An 18,943-nucleotide genomic window follows, 5' to 3' on the forward strand; every position below is an offset into this window, starting at 1 on the left:
CTTACTCACCAGACATGTTAGGCTTTCATAACCTAAAGGTGCTTCTGTTTTGTGATGACATTTATGTAACAGTATGAGCTATGCATAGACATAGCCTACAGTGCACACACATGTATATACTGTAGTATAACAGTGGTGACAGTATTCCTTAACTCTGTGTGCTAACCTCAAAACAGATACAACATGTCATGTCTATGAACTGGATTATAATGACTTTTCATTCAATTATTCTCATTTATTTTGATTAGAGATTCACTGAAATATCGCAATTACGGATTTGACAAATAATTAATCCTCTCTGTTGTACCATCGACATTTACAGATGTACATGCACGCATGCACGCCACGCACGCCACACACGCACGCACGCACGCACGCACGCACGCACGCACGCACGCACGCACGCACGCACGCACGCACGCACGCACGCACGCACGTCTTGGGCATGTCATTATATGCAATTGAAAAAATGCACAACACGTGCATAGATCAGCTAGGCCTATTTGTTTGCAACATTTGTGGGACACCATAATAGGACGAAATATAAAATAGGGCATTCATTTATGCAAAAAACAAAAAACATAAAAAGGTTACTGCCCATTAGCAATAATATGCAGAAAAGTCTGCTCTAGACGGCTGGGCCAAAGGCCACGCTTCAAAAATACCATTGCCCTCCTATCTGTAGCCCCCCTCCAACCAGCACTGACATGAAAGAGTAGCAGTCACTAATAATTAAGGCGAACTGGTGGAGGGACCCAGCAGTTGCCAGTTGGCACCATTGTGTTACCTGGTTGCTTTGTTTTCAGTATGACAATGAAATGGCTCCAGCTGAGGTTCTGGGCAAAGCTTATTACTGACAGCTAGGGAGCCCATAAGACAGGCTAATCACTGGTGTTTCACTCAAGCACCTGTTCTGGCACTGAAAAGACAAACACAAGCACATATATGGGCACGCGCGCACACACACACACACACACACACACACACACACACACACACACACACACACACACACACACACACACACACACACACACACACACACACACACACACACACACACACACACACACACACACACACACACACACACACACACACACACACACACACACTCTGCAGGAAACAACAGGTGCAATACGAGAAAAACAATCTCGTTGTTCCCACAAATAACGAAGAGGTTTATACAAGGGAGCAGTCAGAAAGTGAGAGACAGAGAGAGAGAGAGAGAGGAGAGAGAGAGAGAGAGAGAGAGAGAGAGAGAGAGAGAGAGAGAGAGAGAGAGAGAGAGAGAGAGAGAGAGAGGAAAAGTCAGTGTTGAGGAAGGATGGAAGAAGAAATATCTAAATAGCGAACATAATTATGTGATATTAAATGTATTCAAGTGTCTACAGTAAAAGCAAATGTACTATTCACCCCTAACAAACAAATCAGCCAGACTTTGTCTTCTCTAGCTTTATGAAGTTGATCAGTAAAGCTCAAAAGCAGTTTTGATGAGCCATTTACTTCACCCATGGCAGACATTTTACCAGATAAGATTCTCCCCTGCTGCATTTACTACTGCCATCTTTCTTGCTAGCAATGACGTAGACTACCCTTTACATTTTGTATACGACTTTGAGAAATAAGTCAAACAAATGCATAGTTTCCCCTGGCACCCCAATTCTGTGTGGCAATACTATGCGAGTCCTAGAGCTACAGTATACAGTACAGTGAATGGGGAGGTCATGGATGAGAAAATTCAGCTAAGAATAATAATAACTAGAAAAAGTGCCCTTCTGGGCACAGGTCTCCACCAGGAGGATAGGACTGTGTGAGATGTTTGGAAAAATCTTTAGGAGTAATATAAACATGTTTGCCTTTGATGGCAATTGGATGACTTGAGGCATTTTGTTCCAAAAATGTGTTTTGCAAAAATCAACCTGTTGGTGGCGCTATAACAGGCCAATGTGAAAAGGGTGGGATATATTCCTCAGCCTAGTAAGAAAATGTGTGAAAGATTTCACGTAAATTGCATGCTGCGTTCATGATTTGAGGCTTTTGTTCAAAATGGGGCAATCTTGCAAACTGTGAAAGCCAATTATAGCCAATTAAGATGGAATATGAAATATGGGACAGATCCGACTTGACCATAGAGATACTGTGTAACGATTTGTGAGATTTTTGGACAGAATCTGGAGGAGTAATATCAAAAAATGTGTTTTACAAAAGTCGGCCTCCTGGTGGCGCTATAAAAGGCAGATGCGGAAAATGCAGGTCAAAGGTTTGTCCTTGGCCTGTAGGGAGTGTGCATGCAACGTTTCACGCAGATCGGTGCAGTTTTAGGTAAAAAATGTGAAAAGCTGCCTCATGGTGGCGCTATAACAGGCCGTTCTGGAAAATGCGGGACAGAGGTTCATTGTTGGCATCCAGGGAGTGTGTGTGCAAAGTTTGGCATCGACCGGGTTAACGGTGCCGGAGATTAGCTGTACACAGACGGACGGAAGGACACACACACACACACACACACACACACACACACACACACACACACACACACACACACACACACACACACACACACACACACACACACACGCACACACACACACACACACACACGGACGGACGGACGGACGGAGTGCAAAACATAGTCTCTCCCCATGCCTTCGGCCTGGTGGAGACAATAATAAACTGTGTGAACGATGCTTGTGCATGACTCGCATGAATGAGGCCCAGGGAGGTTAACTCTTAGATTTGATAGAAGAGTTGATAGAACACAAATCTTTGGTTTCTCTTTTCTACTTATATCTAACTTATATCTTTAAGTACCATAATAACAATCAGATTACAGATTTAATAAGCTTACTGATGCAGTCAACTTGAAGAAAGCATTACTGTGATGAAATGACAACGGTTTGTTTGTCACACACACACACTCAAAGATACATTTAGCCTTACATCAAAGTTTTTAAAGGTCTCATAATTTGTTTCTTAACTTTCTCACGCACGCACGCACACACGCACACGCTCACACACAGCACTGTGATTTGTCAAAGGTTTTTTTTTTTAAAGGTCCAGTAATTGGTCTGAGATTTCCTTGCATCAAACCAACGAACGCCCTAGTGAAATAACTTTAGAATTAATCATTTACAGTCTGCATCCTTCCACAAACTCATAAATCAATGTCTTCTAAAGTACCTTTAAAGGAGAACAAAGTCATTGTTGGGGAAAAAGTATTTTCCAATTGTGGCAATGCTGCATTTCTAAATGCAGTCTTTGAGAAAACTTGTTCTGCAAGTTGTAACGTATTTACAAAGCCTTCTTTTCTTCTCGCTTTCACACAAATCAATTCCTGGTGCAACAACGCAAGTCTTCAAGCAGGTTGCTTATTTCAGCTTCAATATCCTCATAATTTGCCTCCATTGTATATCCTGAGTTATAGCTAGTTGTGCCCATGCATGTCGCATATTCTGTGTGTGTATGTTCATGCACATGCATGCTTGTACATAGCTCTGGTCCATAGCTCTAATGCGTTGCATTTAGAGCTATGTTACATCTCGACTTCCGCCGCTCGCATGAATGCAGACCAGCCTCTCGGGTGGAAACAAAATCCCCTTTTGGCCAAAAAGTACCGTTTCTACGTGTGGTGGGGGGCTCAGAGTGCTGCCACTAAGGAAAGTTGTCTTTCTTTTTTTTTTTTAAGATATTTTTTTTGCGGCTTACGCCTTTTTATTGGTTTTTGAAGGGACAGACAGTAGGCTGACAGGAAGCGGGAGAGAGATGGGGGAAGACATGCAGTAAAGGCCGCGTCGGGCTCGGGAGTCGAACCCGCGGCACACTGCGACTGGATTACCAGTCGAGTGCCCAGACGGTTACGCCACCGCCTGGGCCGGAAAGTTGTCTTTCTAATGACACAACCCGCCTTTGTTTTGGTGAGTAGCAAAAAACGTTCTTTTTATTTACACTAAAGACGAGAGGCTTGTCTGCATTCATGCGAGCGGCGGAAGTCGAGAGTAACTTAGCTCTAAATGCAACGCGTTAGAGTATCATGGACCAGAGCTATAGCTTATACAGTATGTACTCTAAATGCAACGCGTTAGAGCTATCATGGACCAGAGCTGTAGCTTATACAGTACATGTACTCTAAATGCAACGCGTTAGAGCTATCATGGACCAGAGCTGTAGCTTATACAGTACATGTACTCTAAATGCAACGCGTTAGAGCTATCATGGACCAGAGCTATAGCTTATACAGTACATGTACTCTAAATGCAACGCGTTAGAGCTATCATGGACCAGAGCTATAGCTTATACAGTACATGTACTCTAAATGCAACGCGTTAGAGCTATCATGGACCAGAGCTATAGCTTATACAGTACATGTACGTGTGTGGTGTGTGTAGCTCATGCATGAATGGCGGCCAGCTAAATAACCACACAAGGATCTAATTTTCCGACTTTATTGATCGAGCTGCAAACCAATCTATCCGAGCGAGGCCAAACCGTCACCGAGACGGTTTCCATTGCTGGCTAGATTCCAAGAGTCACTTCTCACCTTTATTGAGTTGTCTTGGGAAATGCTGATATTCATGTCTCCCGCGTTAACCTTGAACCACACCCTGCATCAGCAGCCACACAATCTTTTTGATATTAATTAATATAAGTTTACTGTCAGACTGAGACGATGAGCGTGTGTGTGGTCACACCTCACAAAACAGTGGTTACTTACTGATTTATTCATAGACGTCACCACATTTGCCAGAGCAGATTTATTTTAAATTCCACCCACTGTGAGCCTCTCTCTAGGTCTGTACAGTATGTCATTCTGTCTCACACACTAAAATCCTCAATTTGACTCTGGCAGCGTACAAATTAACCTGAATAAAGATTCAAGGTTTCATATCATTTACAGGTACATACGAGTCCAAATTTGCTCTGTTCTCTCATAGTACACACACTGTACATACAACAACAAGGCCATATGGAATTTTTCCACACACAGAACAGTGTGCGGTCTCACTTTCCCGTCCCTCGTCACTCTCATCGTATCTCTTGGCATGTCAGTTCCTTCTCTGCCTCTCTGTCCCCCTCACCTTCATCCCTCTCTGTCCCTCTCACCTTCCTGTGCATCCCTCCCTTGTCTCAGACAAGTGACTGAAAAGGAAGCTTACGTACATTATGCATCGCCAACATTCAACAATTCATCAACTATTCACAGCCAGCCTCTCTCTCTCTCACACACACGCACGCACGTGCATATATATATGTCTACATCCCAGTGGAATGATTCTATTAAAATAGGGAGTGTTCAGAGTTAATCTAAGGCGATGGAGGAACCACAAAAAAAGGATAAGGATTACAGGCCTAGGGGACGGTGGTACAAAAGACCTTCCATGAATAAGGAATAAAGAACAGAGTGCAATGAAGCATTAATTGAAGACACAGAGAACACTCTAAAGAATAATAAAGCTCTTGATGTGAACAGTGGAATGATCCTGAGAGGCTGCACCTCCACGAGGGCAAGAACTATTATGTCACGAATGAGCTGTACATGGTTACGCATCATGTTGTGCACCGGAAACAGCTGCACGCGCAACGCGGTGCAAAGCGACACATTGTGCGCTTGTAGATCTGTTATTTCCCCTAGTTTAGGTCCCGGGCAAACGTCTAATCTCACTTTTGGGTCTCGACCTGTAAAGTTTCAGTCTGGTTTCCAGGCTGGAAACATTTGGGAACCACCGTGGTTCATGTGGTTTACAATCTAACCCATTTAGGCCTGACGTTGAAATAAAAAAAAAAGTCTTCTGAAAGAATATATATTCAAAGATTTGTGCTGCATTTTCACGATTTTTCAAAAATAGCAGACCTACACGCTCGTAGCGCGCCACTCGGTGGCACGCTATGAGCTTGTAGATCTGTTATTTTTCAATAGCTAAAGTATAACATAATGCTTAGTTAAAACACCAAAAGGGGTTCCCGCCCAGAATGGGCTAAACCACATGAATGTGAGCTGTCCATGGTGCTGAGTAGTACAGTGGATAGGTGAGCGCTGTCCAAGGTGCTGAGTAGTAGTTTAGTTTAGTTTATTTGCACCTAAAATTCAAAACATGATAAGAAGTGAGAAAAAGACAATACATTTAAAGTAGAAAGGAAAATAAATGTCTAAATCAAAACATGATGTGCCGGGCAGTACAGATAGTACAGTCAGTAGGTGAGCTCTGTCCATGGTCCTAAACCCTACAGCTCTCCTTATCCATGACACACATCATTGCTTGTGTCTCTTGGTATAACTTTAAAAACATGACAGCCTTTTTTTCCAATCCTTATTTCAACATTTAATGTGGTAGTGTGTACAGTAGTAAATACAGTATAGACTGTTTGCACTGTAACACGTACAGTTGTGACCAATCGTCAGGTTTCAATAACTAACCGTAGTCATAGAGAGGAGGCCAGTACAAGTACAGCAACCTGCCAAAGCCGCGTTAGGGACAGCCAGACCGCAAAATGAAGACTCTCTCCCCCTCCCCAAACTAAGGAGCGGCCCCTGCCCCTGCAGCAGCCGCCAAAAGGACCTAGCAGAGGAAGAAGTCATCATAATTTTTCGACCTCCGTCGAGGTCGTGGATTTCACAATGCCACGCCAGACTTTCCGGTCCTTCATTGCCATTAGGCATGTAACGATACACTCAACTCACGATTCGATACGTATCACGATATGAGGTTCACGATACGATTTTTCACGATATTTTCAACACAATCATTTTCCAGACAAATGATTTTTAATGATTCCCCCCCCCAAGCTTTTTTCACAATTTGTATTTAACTACATTGCAAAAGTAGCATTACTTTTCATGTAAAATTACAACTACAGTATAAACAAGCTTTCCTGTTTAAACCTAGCTCGAGTTAACATGTGGCATCTTAGGATATAGATGTAGACCTATTTGACAGTGCAGAAACATAATTGCCTTCCTTCCTTCCTTGTATTAATGAGCATCAATTAACGACCATCACCTGGGCACAGTCAGACACATACAGCTCCCATCTGCAGGCCTCTACTACTAAAAGTGACTGCATGGAGTCTGTCTCATTTCTCTCCAAAAGCACGTGAATATGATGGAATATGATTACAGCTCAGATTTCATATCACACACTAGCCCCCCCTAAAATTAATACAAATATTGCGATATACGATATATCGTTACATGCCTAATTGCCATCCCCAGTTCCTGCTTACTGATGCATGTGTCCCTAGAGATGACATCAGGGAACGACAGTTTTCTACCTCTGGTCTGCTTTGAGGCAGGATTCCAGAGAAGATATAACCTCATTGTCAGCTCTGTAGCAGTGGCCGGCAAACTGTGTTCTTCTGGATCGGACTAGTGAAGAAACACGGGGAAGATTGCCGTACTGTATATTAGATTAGCTCTTCCAAGAGAGATTTTGCGCTCTCATTAGAAGGCGGTGTAAGTGCCATCCAACCGTTTCTCTCATTTCTTTGAAATGTATTTGAAGAAGTGCCCAGCATAGCAGTCGGGGACAGAGTTGGAATTGGTAACCCTCCACCACTCTCCATTTGGGCTCATTAAGGGTTTTTTCTGGCAAGTCAGACAGAGGACATGTCCAGTTGTCCACCTGCAGCAGTGCCAAATAGGAGACGGGATAGACAGCCAAATTGTTTGTGCCCCTATTGTTCCCTGCATGAACTCGAATAGGCATGAAAAATGAGATTTTACAGTACGGTACGGTGCCGGTATTGATAACCTATACCTCGGTATTCCACGGTATTTATATTAAAAAAAAGATTGCCCCACCTCCTTATAAGCCCTTCTTTGGTCCCCAACCTGTAGGCCTGTAGGCCTACATATCCTATTTCTTATTTTTACCTTTTATGATAATTTGAATTTTGTTATTTGTCATGTGACTTATCATGATTATGAATTGATTACCCAGGACCTGAATGGAAACAAGACTGCAAGGACTTTTTTCAGTGATCCCTTTGGATGTACCCTATAGCCTACTGATTACATTTCTGCCAATAAAGTATTCAATCAATGAATCAATAGCTATTCCCCACTGTATTTCACTGTACTATGGCTCCCCCTAATGGCCGTTTTGTACCCTGCACGCTGAAGCAGAGCTAGTGTGCAAATTGCAATCTGCGCATGCTCACAACTCTGTGTGCTGTGTTGACAGTTCACACTGCGTTAGGACATACAGTATGGAAATATGGAATATACAATTGGATCTGGGTGTCTTTCAGCAACACTAACTCAGAGGTAGGAAGCAACATTTCAATCTACTGCAGCTGTGTGGTGAAAATAAATGTTTTGCCTTAGTCTGCAAGTGGAGTTGCACTGCATATGCGCAGCATGCGCTGCCCACCGATGCTGTATTAAAATACCGTAAGCTCGGAAATCTCACGGTATCAACACCGTGGCTTTTCCTGTCGCGGTATTACCGAAATTCGGTATACCGTGGCATGCCGTTACTCGATGCTGCAGAGGGCACAGGCAAAATAAACAAACAAAACAAATATACCACATACAGTAACTATGAGGCCACCATTGCACATAGTGAAGAGAGATTGCAATGGTGAGACGTGTATTGGGCGCTCGGGGCCCGACCTGCGATCCATGATTGCGGTGCGTCCACACACGTCCTCTGTGTCACCACTAGAGGGTGCCAGAGCACCGAAATACCTCACCAAAAAATGCCTTTCTTGCTTTACAGGCTAAGGGCCGATTCATACTCCTATTTTAGCGCTGTAGTGCCGAAATGATTTCGGCTCGTCAGAAGTTTTCAGTAGCACCGAAGAGCCGACTTTAGGACCGCATCACTGTCGTGGCAATAATCACGTTAAACCACACCCTCTCGTGTAATATTGCTTAAGTGAGTGATCTCACTCCTGATTGGTAGAACTGCGGTTTCATTCATAACCTGTATAGTTTCACAAGTTATCCCATTATAACTGAGATCAGTTCACAATACACCCGTGTGGGATAAAGCCCCTCAACAGCAGTATACAGACCATGTGACACGCTCAGGGAAACACATTCTGTTACAATGGAAGGACACGCTCAGGGAAACACATTCTGTTACAATGGAAGGACACGCTCAGGGAAACCCATTCTGTTACAATGGAAGGACACGCTCAGGGAAACCCATTCTGTTACAATGGAAGGACACGCTCAGGGAAACACATTCTGTTACAATGGAAGGACACGCTCAGGGAAACACATTCTGTTACAATGGAAGGACACGCTCAGGTTAACACATTCTGTTACAATGGAAGGACACGCTCAGGGAAACACATTCTGTTACAATGGAAGGACACGCTCAGGGAAACACATTCTGTTACAATGGAAGGACACGCTCAGGGAAACACATTCAGACCATGTGAGGACACGCTCAGGGAAACACATTCAGATCATGTGAGGACACGCTCAGGGAAACCCATTCTGTTACAATGGAAGACCATGTGAGGACACGCTCAGGGAAACCCATTCTGTTACAATGGAAGACCATGTGAGGACACGCTCAGGGAAACCCATTCTGTTACAATGGAAGACCATGTGAGGACACGCTCAGGGAAACACATTCAGATCATGTGAGGACACGCTCAGGGAAACACATTCAGATCATGTGAGGACACGCTCAGGGAAACACATTCAGATCATGTGAGGACACGCTCAGGGAAACCCATTCCTTACAATGGAAGTGGCCTCAGTGACTCTAGGAAAATATTTCTAAATAAAAAAAAGAGTGTATTACAAACTTAGTTATTAGTGACTGCTGATCCCCAGGAAAGAAAATGGAAATGGAAAATACAGGGGAGGCAATGACACATGCTAACCCAGCCACCTTTGGAAGCTATATTGTATTGAGTAGGACTCAAATAGACTGGCTGTGTGTTTTGAATGGCTAGGCAATGGCCAAAGCTATTAACTTGACTTACAATAGAGGTGAGGCATTGCGTCCTACAAAAAACTCTCCCAGACACTATGCTTGGATGTAGCCTAGTAGTCTTGTTTTCCTCTCCGTGCTGTATGTCTATTTTTATAGCAGTGAATATTCAGTAAGCGCTGTAGACGGTCAAATATGAAATTTTAATTTGCAGAGGTACGGAATATTACAAAGTGCAAATACACAGTAATATTCCCTTGTTGAATATAGAATGATTCAGCGTCCCCACTAAACACAATGATACCATATTTGTGGCGCAGGCACGCACGCACGCACGCACGCACGCACGCACGCACGCACGCACGCACGCACGCACGCACGCACGCAACTATCACATGCCCTTACTGCAACCGGTCATTCCGTGCAAGGATTTTTATACGTCTAATACATTTTCGGGTCAGGATATCAATTTCATCCAATCAGGAGAGCGAACTCATACAAGGTTAAACAACTGAAATTGGAAGCAATGAAACAAATAAATGAGCAAACAGAATTGTAATTCAAACAATATAAGTATTAAGCTGATACATGGGCTTTCTTAGCTTATTGGATGAAATTGGTGACCATATAGGTATTCTCTGTTTACTGAAGCTGTGGAGAGATGGGGCTCCCCTCCCCTGCTAATGAGCAACCATATATTACAGAATATACAGCTTTAACCCATTTAGGCCTGACCTCAAAAAATTTAAAAAATATTCTAAATCCAGTTTTCTGAAATAAATATTTTCACGATTTTTCAAAAATAGCAGACCTACAAGCTCATAGCGCGCCACTCGGTGGCGCGCTATGAGCTTGTAGATCTGCTATTTTTCAATAGCTAAATTATAACATAATGTTTAAAACACCAAAAGGGGTTCCCGCCCAAAATGGGCGGGAATTAACATTTATTTTTGTTTGAACAAAAAATAATAAGTAATTTCAGCCACCTTTAACTCTCAAGTGTAAAAATGGACCCATAAGGGTACAACACTCAGGTTTTTACAGCGTGGAGTCCTTTTTCTAGATAGAACACCCTTCTCAGTGTGATAGGACAGGAAGGGCCAAGTGGCATGTCCCTCTAAACCTGTTGGAACCGGTTCATGAACTGCTCTAAACCTGTTGGAACCGGTTCATGAACTGCTCTAAACCTGTTGGAACCGGTTCATGAACTGCTGGTGGATAGTCGTTTTTAAAGCTGGGATTAGGCGGATGAGTCACGGCCACAGTCAGGACATTATCTCTGAGGGACGCTTTGACGCCGTCATGTTTCTGTCTTCAGTCAGGACATTATCTCTGAGGGACGCTTTGACGCCGTCATGTTTCTGTCTTCAGTCAGGACATTATCTCTGAGGGACGCTTTGACGCCGTCATGTTTCTGTCTTCAGTCAGGACATTATCTCTGAGGGACGCGCTTTGACGCCGTCATGTTTCTGTCTTCAGTCAGGACATTATCTCTGAGGGACGCTTTGACGCCGTCATGTTTCTGTCTTCAGTCAGGACATTATCTCTGAGGGACGCTTTGACGCCGTCATGTTTCTGTCTTCAGTCAGGACATTATCTCTGAGGGACGCGCTTTGACGCCGTCATGTTTCTGTCTTCAGTCAGGACATTATCTCTGAGGGACGCTTTGACGCCGTCATGTTTCTGTCTTCAGTCAGGACATTATCTCTGAGGGACGCGCTTTGACGCCGTCATGTTTCTGTCTTCCAGTGTTGTGTATTCCTTACCTTTCTAGTTTCCTTCATTTAACCCATTCTGACTTGAGATCAGATTCTAAAAATGTCTTCTACATCCTGACAGTTTTCTGAAAAAGCTAGGTTTCTATGTCAGTCGTTCTTTGATTTTTCAAAAATAGCAGATCTACAAGCTCGTAGCGCGCCACCGAGTGGCGCGCTACGAGCTTGTAGGTCTGCTATTTTTCAATAGCTAAAGCATAACATAATGCTAACACCAAAAAGGGTTCCCTCCCAAAATGGGTTAAAACAATGCGATTGGTCTGACCCTATAAGGAATCTTTTCTTAAAGAGACTCCTCACGATCAATGATTGATGACTTCTTTCGTCTCCCCCCCAGCCTCTCGAAGAGACTGGGCATTGGGAGTGCGGCTCCAACCAGAACCAGCTCAGCAACAACGTGGGGTTGAAAAGTAGAACAGTGTTTACGTTGCTCTGGGTGCGTTCAGCAGCACAGCGATAATGAGGGAATACTAAAAACACAAAAGCACCACCACAGTCAGCGGAAACAGCAGAACGGAACAGAGCACACTGACCTACCTGGGGTGTCATACCATGACAGAGGTACATGATGGGGATGTTGTCGCTGTCTGGTCCCTGGTCCAGGCATAGGTCATCTTTTAGACTGTTCTTCAACTGGTGAAATGAGTCAGGGTCCGGGAGAACATAGACACAGAGAGAGACAGAGAGAGAGAGGAGAGATAGGAAAATAGGGGAAACATTATCTTATATTACCTGCGCATATGCACGAGCACACACACACACGTGTGCACGCGCACACACACACGTGTGCACACACACACACACGCGTGTGCACACACGCGTGTGCACACACACACACACATGCGTGTGCACACACACGTGCGCGCGCACAGTACGCGCGCACGCACACACGTGTTAATAATTAGTCCATTATGACGGAGTGCCACAATGCACAGCTACCGTATGGTTGTGTGGCTAAAAGCTGAGACAAATGGAACCACTTAAGGCTAATTACTACTTGCCCGGAGGAGGACGTCGTCAGACAAACACTGTGGATAAACCTGCTCCATCATCGCTACATTAAGTTTCTACAGCACTCTGCTGCTAATCCAATATGTGACAATAATAAAACATTAGTAGGTTTTGGCACGTATCATTTGCTTCAGTTGTGATCCTCTTGAGAATCATAAGCTACTTATAGAATGTCATATATCAGCTGTGACAGCTCCATATACCATAATTCTTCTAAACGGCCTTAGTCTTTTATGAGATTGAGTATTTACGAGTATTTATTTTCGAAAGAAAATAGAAATAATAATAATATAAATATTTTCACTCAAAAATGTATTCCGTGTTCAACGGATAGTCGCAGAGAGTCAACAATGGCCCCCATTAGGGAACCTTGAGGAGGAACACAAGAGTCTTGCATCTGTTAAGCTCAAGGCAGAGTTATTTCCATCAGTGTCTGGTTTGTGGTCGTCAGGTTTGAGTTTGAAGGGAAGGTCAAGTGTGAGCAGGGACGCCTGGCCAGAATAGAAATAATGTTGAAAGCGAGGGAGAAAGAGGACTGTAGGTGGTGTATGTCAGTGGTGGTTCCCAAACGTTTTCGAGTCGAGGACCCCCAAATCAACATTTATTAGGCCACGGACCCCCCATTTGAAAACACATGCCAGTGACCCCCATAAGAGAGGGGCTCTAGCAGTAATTCCGAAACATATTAATTTCATGGACCCCCAGTTTCACACGCATTAGCCTACGGATCCCCCATTTAATGGTATTTCTATCTCTGGTACCCCAATTTATATTGTAAAACCACTGTTAATTTAAGAGTGTACAAATGGAACCAAATGGACCCTAACGGGTCCATTTGGTTCCATTTATACACTCTCTGAGTTACAGACCCATAAGGGTCCATTTGGTTCCTAACTATCTGTAATTGAGCTAGGTACCCCCTGGAACTCCCTCAAGTACCCCTAGGGGTCCCCGGACCCCACTTTGGGAACCCATGGTGTATGTGGTGTGGTGGTGGAGTCTAGACCTGGGGTTCTCAACTTTTTTGGCTAGGGACCCCCGCCCCGCCCCCCTCCCCACCACCAATAAAACTGACTGCAAAAATAACCATAATGATAGAGAAAATATATCATAAATGAATACTGAAACCAAATATAATCATTAACACTTTGATTGCTACAGGATCTCGGCAGGCCTATTTTGATGTTGCTACCGTTTAACATTGCACAAAGGCCTTGTTCGGGGGCCCACAGCAAAATGTTCTCTTATAGCGAGAATCACACGCATACATCAAAAGAAAGCTGAACTTGTCCACTTCAATTTAAAAAATACATTTTGATTTTACCATGTTCCATTCTGGAGATATTGACCTTTTTGCAACACCTGCATTTGCCTGGAAGTGGTTATCTTGAACAGCGAGCAGAGTTATGGATGGTTTAAAGTCAGAGACATTGACAGGCAGATATAAAATTGAACCCAATAAATATCCTATACACCGAATGAAAGCCCTGAATGTGTCCTTTTACGAGGAAAACAGTATACATTGATCCCATCTACAGTTAGACAGTAATTGGTTATTGAATGCAGCTTGTGCCCACCAGATAACTTCAGAGAAGACATGGACGTGAACTCCTCACTTCACAGGGGTGTGATTTTTATTATTACAGTAGAAGTTTACAGACCAAACTGTAAATAAAAGGTTTACATGACTTTCTGTCTCAGTCCGTATATAGCGAGCTGTAGTGAATAAGTACAGAACAGTTGCACCGCTCACTTCACATGGGTGTGATTTTTATTATTACAGTAGAAATTTACAGACCAAACTGTAAATAAAAGGTTTACATGACTTTCTGCCTCAGTCCGTATATAGCGAGCTGTATTGAATAAGCAGAGAACAGAATATGGGACAGAGTTGCACCACTCACTTCACTTGTGTGATTTTTATTATTACTACAGTAGAAGTTTTTTTCTTATGAAAGCAGAGAGTCTTCTGTTTCATACGGTATATAGTATTTATATGTCGCAATAGGCCTTATTTTGTGAATATTGAGTTCGGGTCCATGTCTTCTCTGCAGTTATATCTGGTGGGCGCAATGTGCATCCAGTAACCAAGTTATGAGAAACTGTACATGGGATCAATGTTTACTCTTTTCCTCGTAAAAGTACACATTCAGGGCTTTCATTCGGTGTATAGGATGTATAGCATATTTATTGTGTTTATTGTTATCTGCCTGTCAATGTCTGACTATAAACCTTCATAACTCTGCTTTCTTTAGATGAGGCTGATGATGATGATTGCCTCCATAGATATATATAAACATCTATGATTGCCTCGCCTCGCCTAATCTATCTCACTGCTTTCATTGTCTTGATCGCAGTAACATTTGGGGGGGGGGGGGGGGGGGGTCATGGGCACATTGGGCAGCAAAAGTCTTGATCCGTACGGCTATAAAAAGTCCCATTCCACCGTTCGGTTCAGAACTATAGTATAACGGTGAGACGCGTTGTCATCATCAGCTGATTTTGTTTTTCAAGCTAGTATAGGGGAACATGCCTGGACATGCAGCTTTATTGGGGGCGATGGAGAAAAAAAAAAGCTTCACCGGGAGTGTCCAGAGAGGTGCTAAGCCCGGCTGTGCTGTCGACGACAAGGAAAAAATGACTTCCACAGATCACAACAGTGACAACACCACGGTTTAGGACGCGGAAAAGTTCGTTATACATTACACCCGGGTCGATTACGTCCCCGACGCGTTCATTGCGGTCTTATCACTACAATTATAATGAATAAAAAAGCGTTACAATCACACGTCCGAGCGATCTCCGATTATGACGGCTCTGCATGGCGATACGTGATCCCCCAACGGTAGACTGTTGTCATGGCGGCCCCTCTCGATACTGTAGTTCGTTTGTTAGTTCGTAGTATTGTAGGCTCGGGGATCGTTTGGTCGCTACAGTATGAAGAAGGAAACATGCATCTGTCCATGTGTGTTGCAGACGTTATGCAATGCCGATCTGGTGCAGATCATGTGTTTAGGCAGCGTAACAGCGTTCCGTTCATCATGTTTTTTTCCGAGACAGAGCCCCCATCTCGCAAGGCCCTCCTCCTGCAGGAGAAACAGGAGGGGAGGGGGGAATCGAGTATTATAGTGTTGGGTGAAAGCCAATAGGTGGAGGAAAGCCTGGTGAGGCGAGGTTAGGTGAAATTTGATTCTTTTCACACACCGACTAGATCGGCATGGGCGCATCCATTTTACACTGGCTTCTACACGTAAAGTGGCCCGCCCTCCTGTTTTCAGGAAAGGAGGGTTTTTTTTTTGTTTTTTGTTTTTTCTGATCACGTGAGCGGGACTAAGCAGCAATGACAGGGGGATGGTTCTTCATTGTCCGGGTGGGTAAAAAGATGAATGAAAGTATGCTATAAAAAAGTGATTAGAACGTATGGATACGTGGTTCGCACCGGACGTTTGATTAATTGATAACGTATTGATACGCGATTAGCGTTCGCTGTGTTAAGGAAAGTTTATGCATGCACCACGTACTATATAAACTCTTAATTTCCATTTTCCAGCCATTCAGTTGCAAAAAATGAAAATAATTTTGGTATGCTGAGGATGATCGGTAAGCAAGCTAAATGTCTGTTAGCACAGTTCCAAGAGGAACTGTATACCTGGTGACATTTAGCAGTGAAATGAGAGGTTAAATGTTTCCGCGTGAAAATCCACATTTTGCGTCTTGTAATTATGCTTACATAATTTGACACAAGAATGATGAATATTTAGAAGTAACCATCTTAAGTGTATGGGATTCAACTGACCATAATGGCATTAGAATGAATGACAAAACTATGAGTTGGATCTCTCTGTTGGATATCTCTGCTGATTGCATGCTAAATAAAGTCTCCAAGGCAGATTGGATCTCTTGACTTCCATGTACCCCTTTCTTGGCCTATATCCTGCCAGAACACACCACTGCCTCCTCTTTGCTGAAAACTTTCCAACAGTTTTGTCTCAATGAAGGGCAAACGTTTCTTTAAAAAAAAAAAAACTAGTCTTCAAGGTATATAGCCTAGTTTTTGGAACTGTTAAAATTGCAACAGTCTATTCCCGGGGTGGGGTGGGGAGGACATTCAACCTCAATATAGATGTATTCTCAGAAGGGTTAGGACAGGGTGGGATTTAAGATGTGTTTCTATTCCCTCAATGAGGGACAGACAGTAGGCTGACAGGAAAGGGGGAGATAGATGGGGGGTAAAGGCCGTCGGGATCGGGAGTCGAACCCACGGCACACTGCTGCCAGACTGGATTGCCAGCCAAGGTGCCTGGACCACTGAGCCATGGCCCAGGCCCTCAATGAGGTTTTTGACCAAATCATCCAAACATGAGACTTCCCCACTTCAATATATCACACCCGTCTTGGGCCGTCTGTGTCTGTTGCACTTCCTTTGTGCTCTTCTCTCTGGTTATATCAAAATTCAATTTAATTAAAGTCGTCATGTTCAATTTAATCTCGTTCTACTTTTAATACAAGAATATCAAACAAGCGAATGAGGCAGTGATCATCAGTGTTCTGCCTCCCAGGCAGTTAATTTTGTGTTTAGCACCACCTGTGCTTCCAGTGTGGTATTGCAACAGAAGTAGGACTGGGGGATGGGTCATTTGAGTGTTCAACTCTTGTGAGTTGTTGATTGCAAGAGTAGCACCTGTTTTGTATTGGAGGTAATCAGGGCAAAAGCCAGAATACTGATAGAGAGCAGAGCTCAGTCACTCTAGGAAGCAACACTGCTAGACAGCAGGCAGAGATTTTGAGTTTGTTACAGCACATGTTGCAGAGTTATGTGTTCTCCTTCGTAAGCATTGTCTGTAAGTGGATATATTTTATAGTTTGCATTTACATAATTCAAAAGGTTACTTTTTGTGTTATTTATTGTTTGCTGATGGAATATTTGTGTTTCTGTTTTGTTTAAATTGCAGTTTACTATATACTTTACACACATCAAGAAAATTAAAACTGGAGCTACAGTAGAACGCTACAACCTGACTCCGTGTGGTGTTTAAGGGAGTTTGGCTGGCTGTCAATTAATGGAGACACTGTTAGGAGGACAGCACAGTAAAAGACAATGCTTACGAAGGAGAGCACGGAAGAAGATCATTCATCTTCACCTACTGTCACCTCACACTGCACTGAAATTTGTGGTAACGGGCAACCAGCAATGTCCTGCTCTAAAATATGTCTGGTGCGAGTGTTTCCCCAGGGACAACGTGACAAGGCAATCACTATGTACACTGTACTCGATGATCAAAGCAATCGCTCACTCGCAAGGCCCGAATTCTTCAAGCTATTTGATGTCAAGAGCCAATCTTCTCCTTATTCATTAAGAACATGTGCTGGAGTCATCAAAACGTCTGGTAGAAAGGCTGAAGGCTTCCAGATAGAACCAGTGAATGGAGGAGAAACCCTTGCATTACCCCCACTGATTGAGTGCAGTCAGATTCCCTCCAACAGGTCAGACATACCGACTCCAAAGGCAGCTCTCTCCCATCGTCACCTGAAGTCTGTAGCAGGTCACATCCCTGAGCTCGATCCAAACGCCCAAATCCTTCTTTTGCTAGGAAGAGACATTGTAAGAGTTCACAAAGCGAGACAGCAGGTTAACGGACCAGACAATGCCCCTTTTGCACAGAGATTGGACTTGGGCTGGGTAGTGGTTGGGGAAGTATGTCTTGGGAATGCCCACAAGCCTAATGCGAGCACCTTCAAGACTCACATGTTAGAAAGTGGACATCCTTCCTACTTGACACCCTGCAACAGTTTCATGAATCTGAAAGAAAAACTCTGTCATGGCGGGGAACAACAGAGTAGTTTAATCAGCACTCACAAATCCAACCTGGAGAGAGCAGCAGCTCGCAATCAGGATGAACATGCGTCCAGGGATCCAAGGACACGCCATCACCACAAGCTGGTAAAACACCAAGGCCGCAAGTGGGTCGAGGATCACAACATGCAGAAGGCGAGGCAGTGCTGTTGAAAGACAACCAGTGGCCCATAGCTTTGGTAACCTCGACCTTTCCAAGACCACAGCTCAAGGAAGTTCAAAGACATTCCTAAGGCCTGTCACAGAGGTCATTCTTCTTCTGCCTAAAGAAGACTGAACTTTAAGTTGTTAATGTGTAAATGTTTGATAGTGGCATCACAGATGCCAGACGGGGAATGTTCTGCCTCCCAGGCAGTTAATTTTGTGTTTAGCACCACCTGTGCTTCCAGTGTGGTATTGCAACAGAAGTAGGACTG

The 18,943-nt window shown here is 43.7% G+C and overlaps 1 protein-coding gene across 3 annotated transcripts in view; it reads right to left on the reverse strand.

Moving 5' to 3' along the window:
• LOC306923401 (polypeptide N-acetylgalactosaminyltransferase 18-like) overlaps positions 1-18,943 on the reverse strand; it is a 181,441-nt gene that overhangs the window by 23,845 nt on the left and 138,653 nt on the right. For 2 of the 3 annotated variants that reach the window (XM_079501461.1, XM_079501462.1), the window contains exon 9: positions 12,200-12,295. In XM_079501461.1, the coding sequence (XP_079357587.1) occupies positions 12,200-12,295 (96 nt within the window). Of the gene's footprint in view, positions 1-12,195; positions 12,296-18,943 lie in introns of all 3 variants that reach the window. The other variant, XR_013790057.1, reaches the window with a different exon arrangement.

Source organism: Electrona antarctica (genome assembly GCF_951216825.1).
Source record: "Electrona antarctica genome assembly, chromosome: 5".
Taxonomy (NCBI): domain Eukaryota; kingdom Metazoa; phylum Chordata; class Actinopteri; order Myctophiformes; family Myctophidae; genus Electrona; species Electrona antarctica.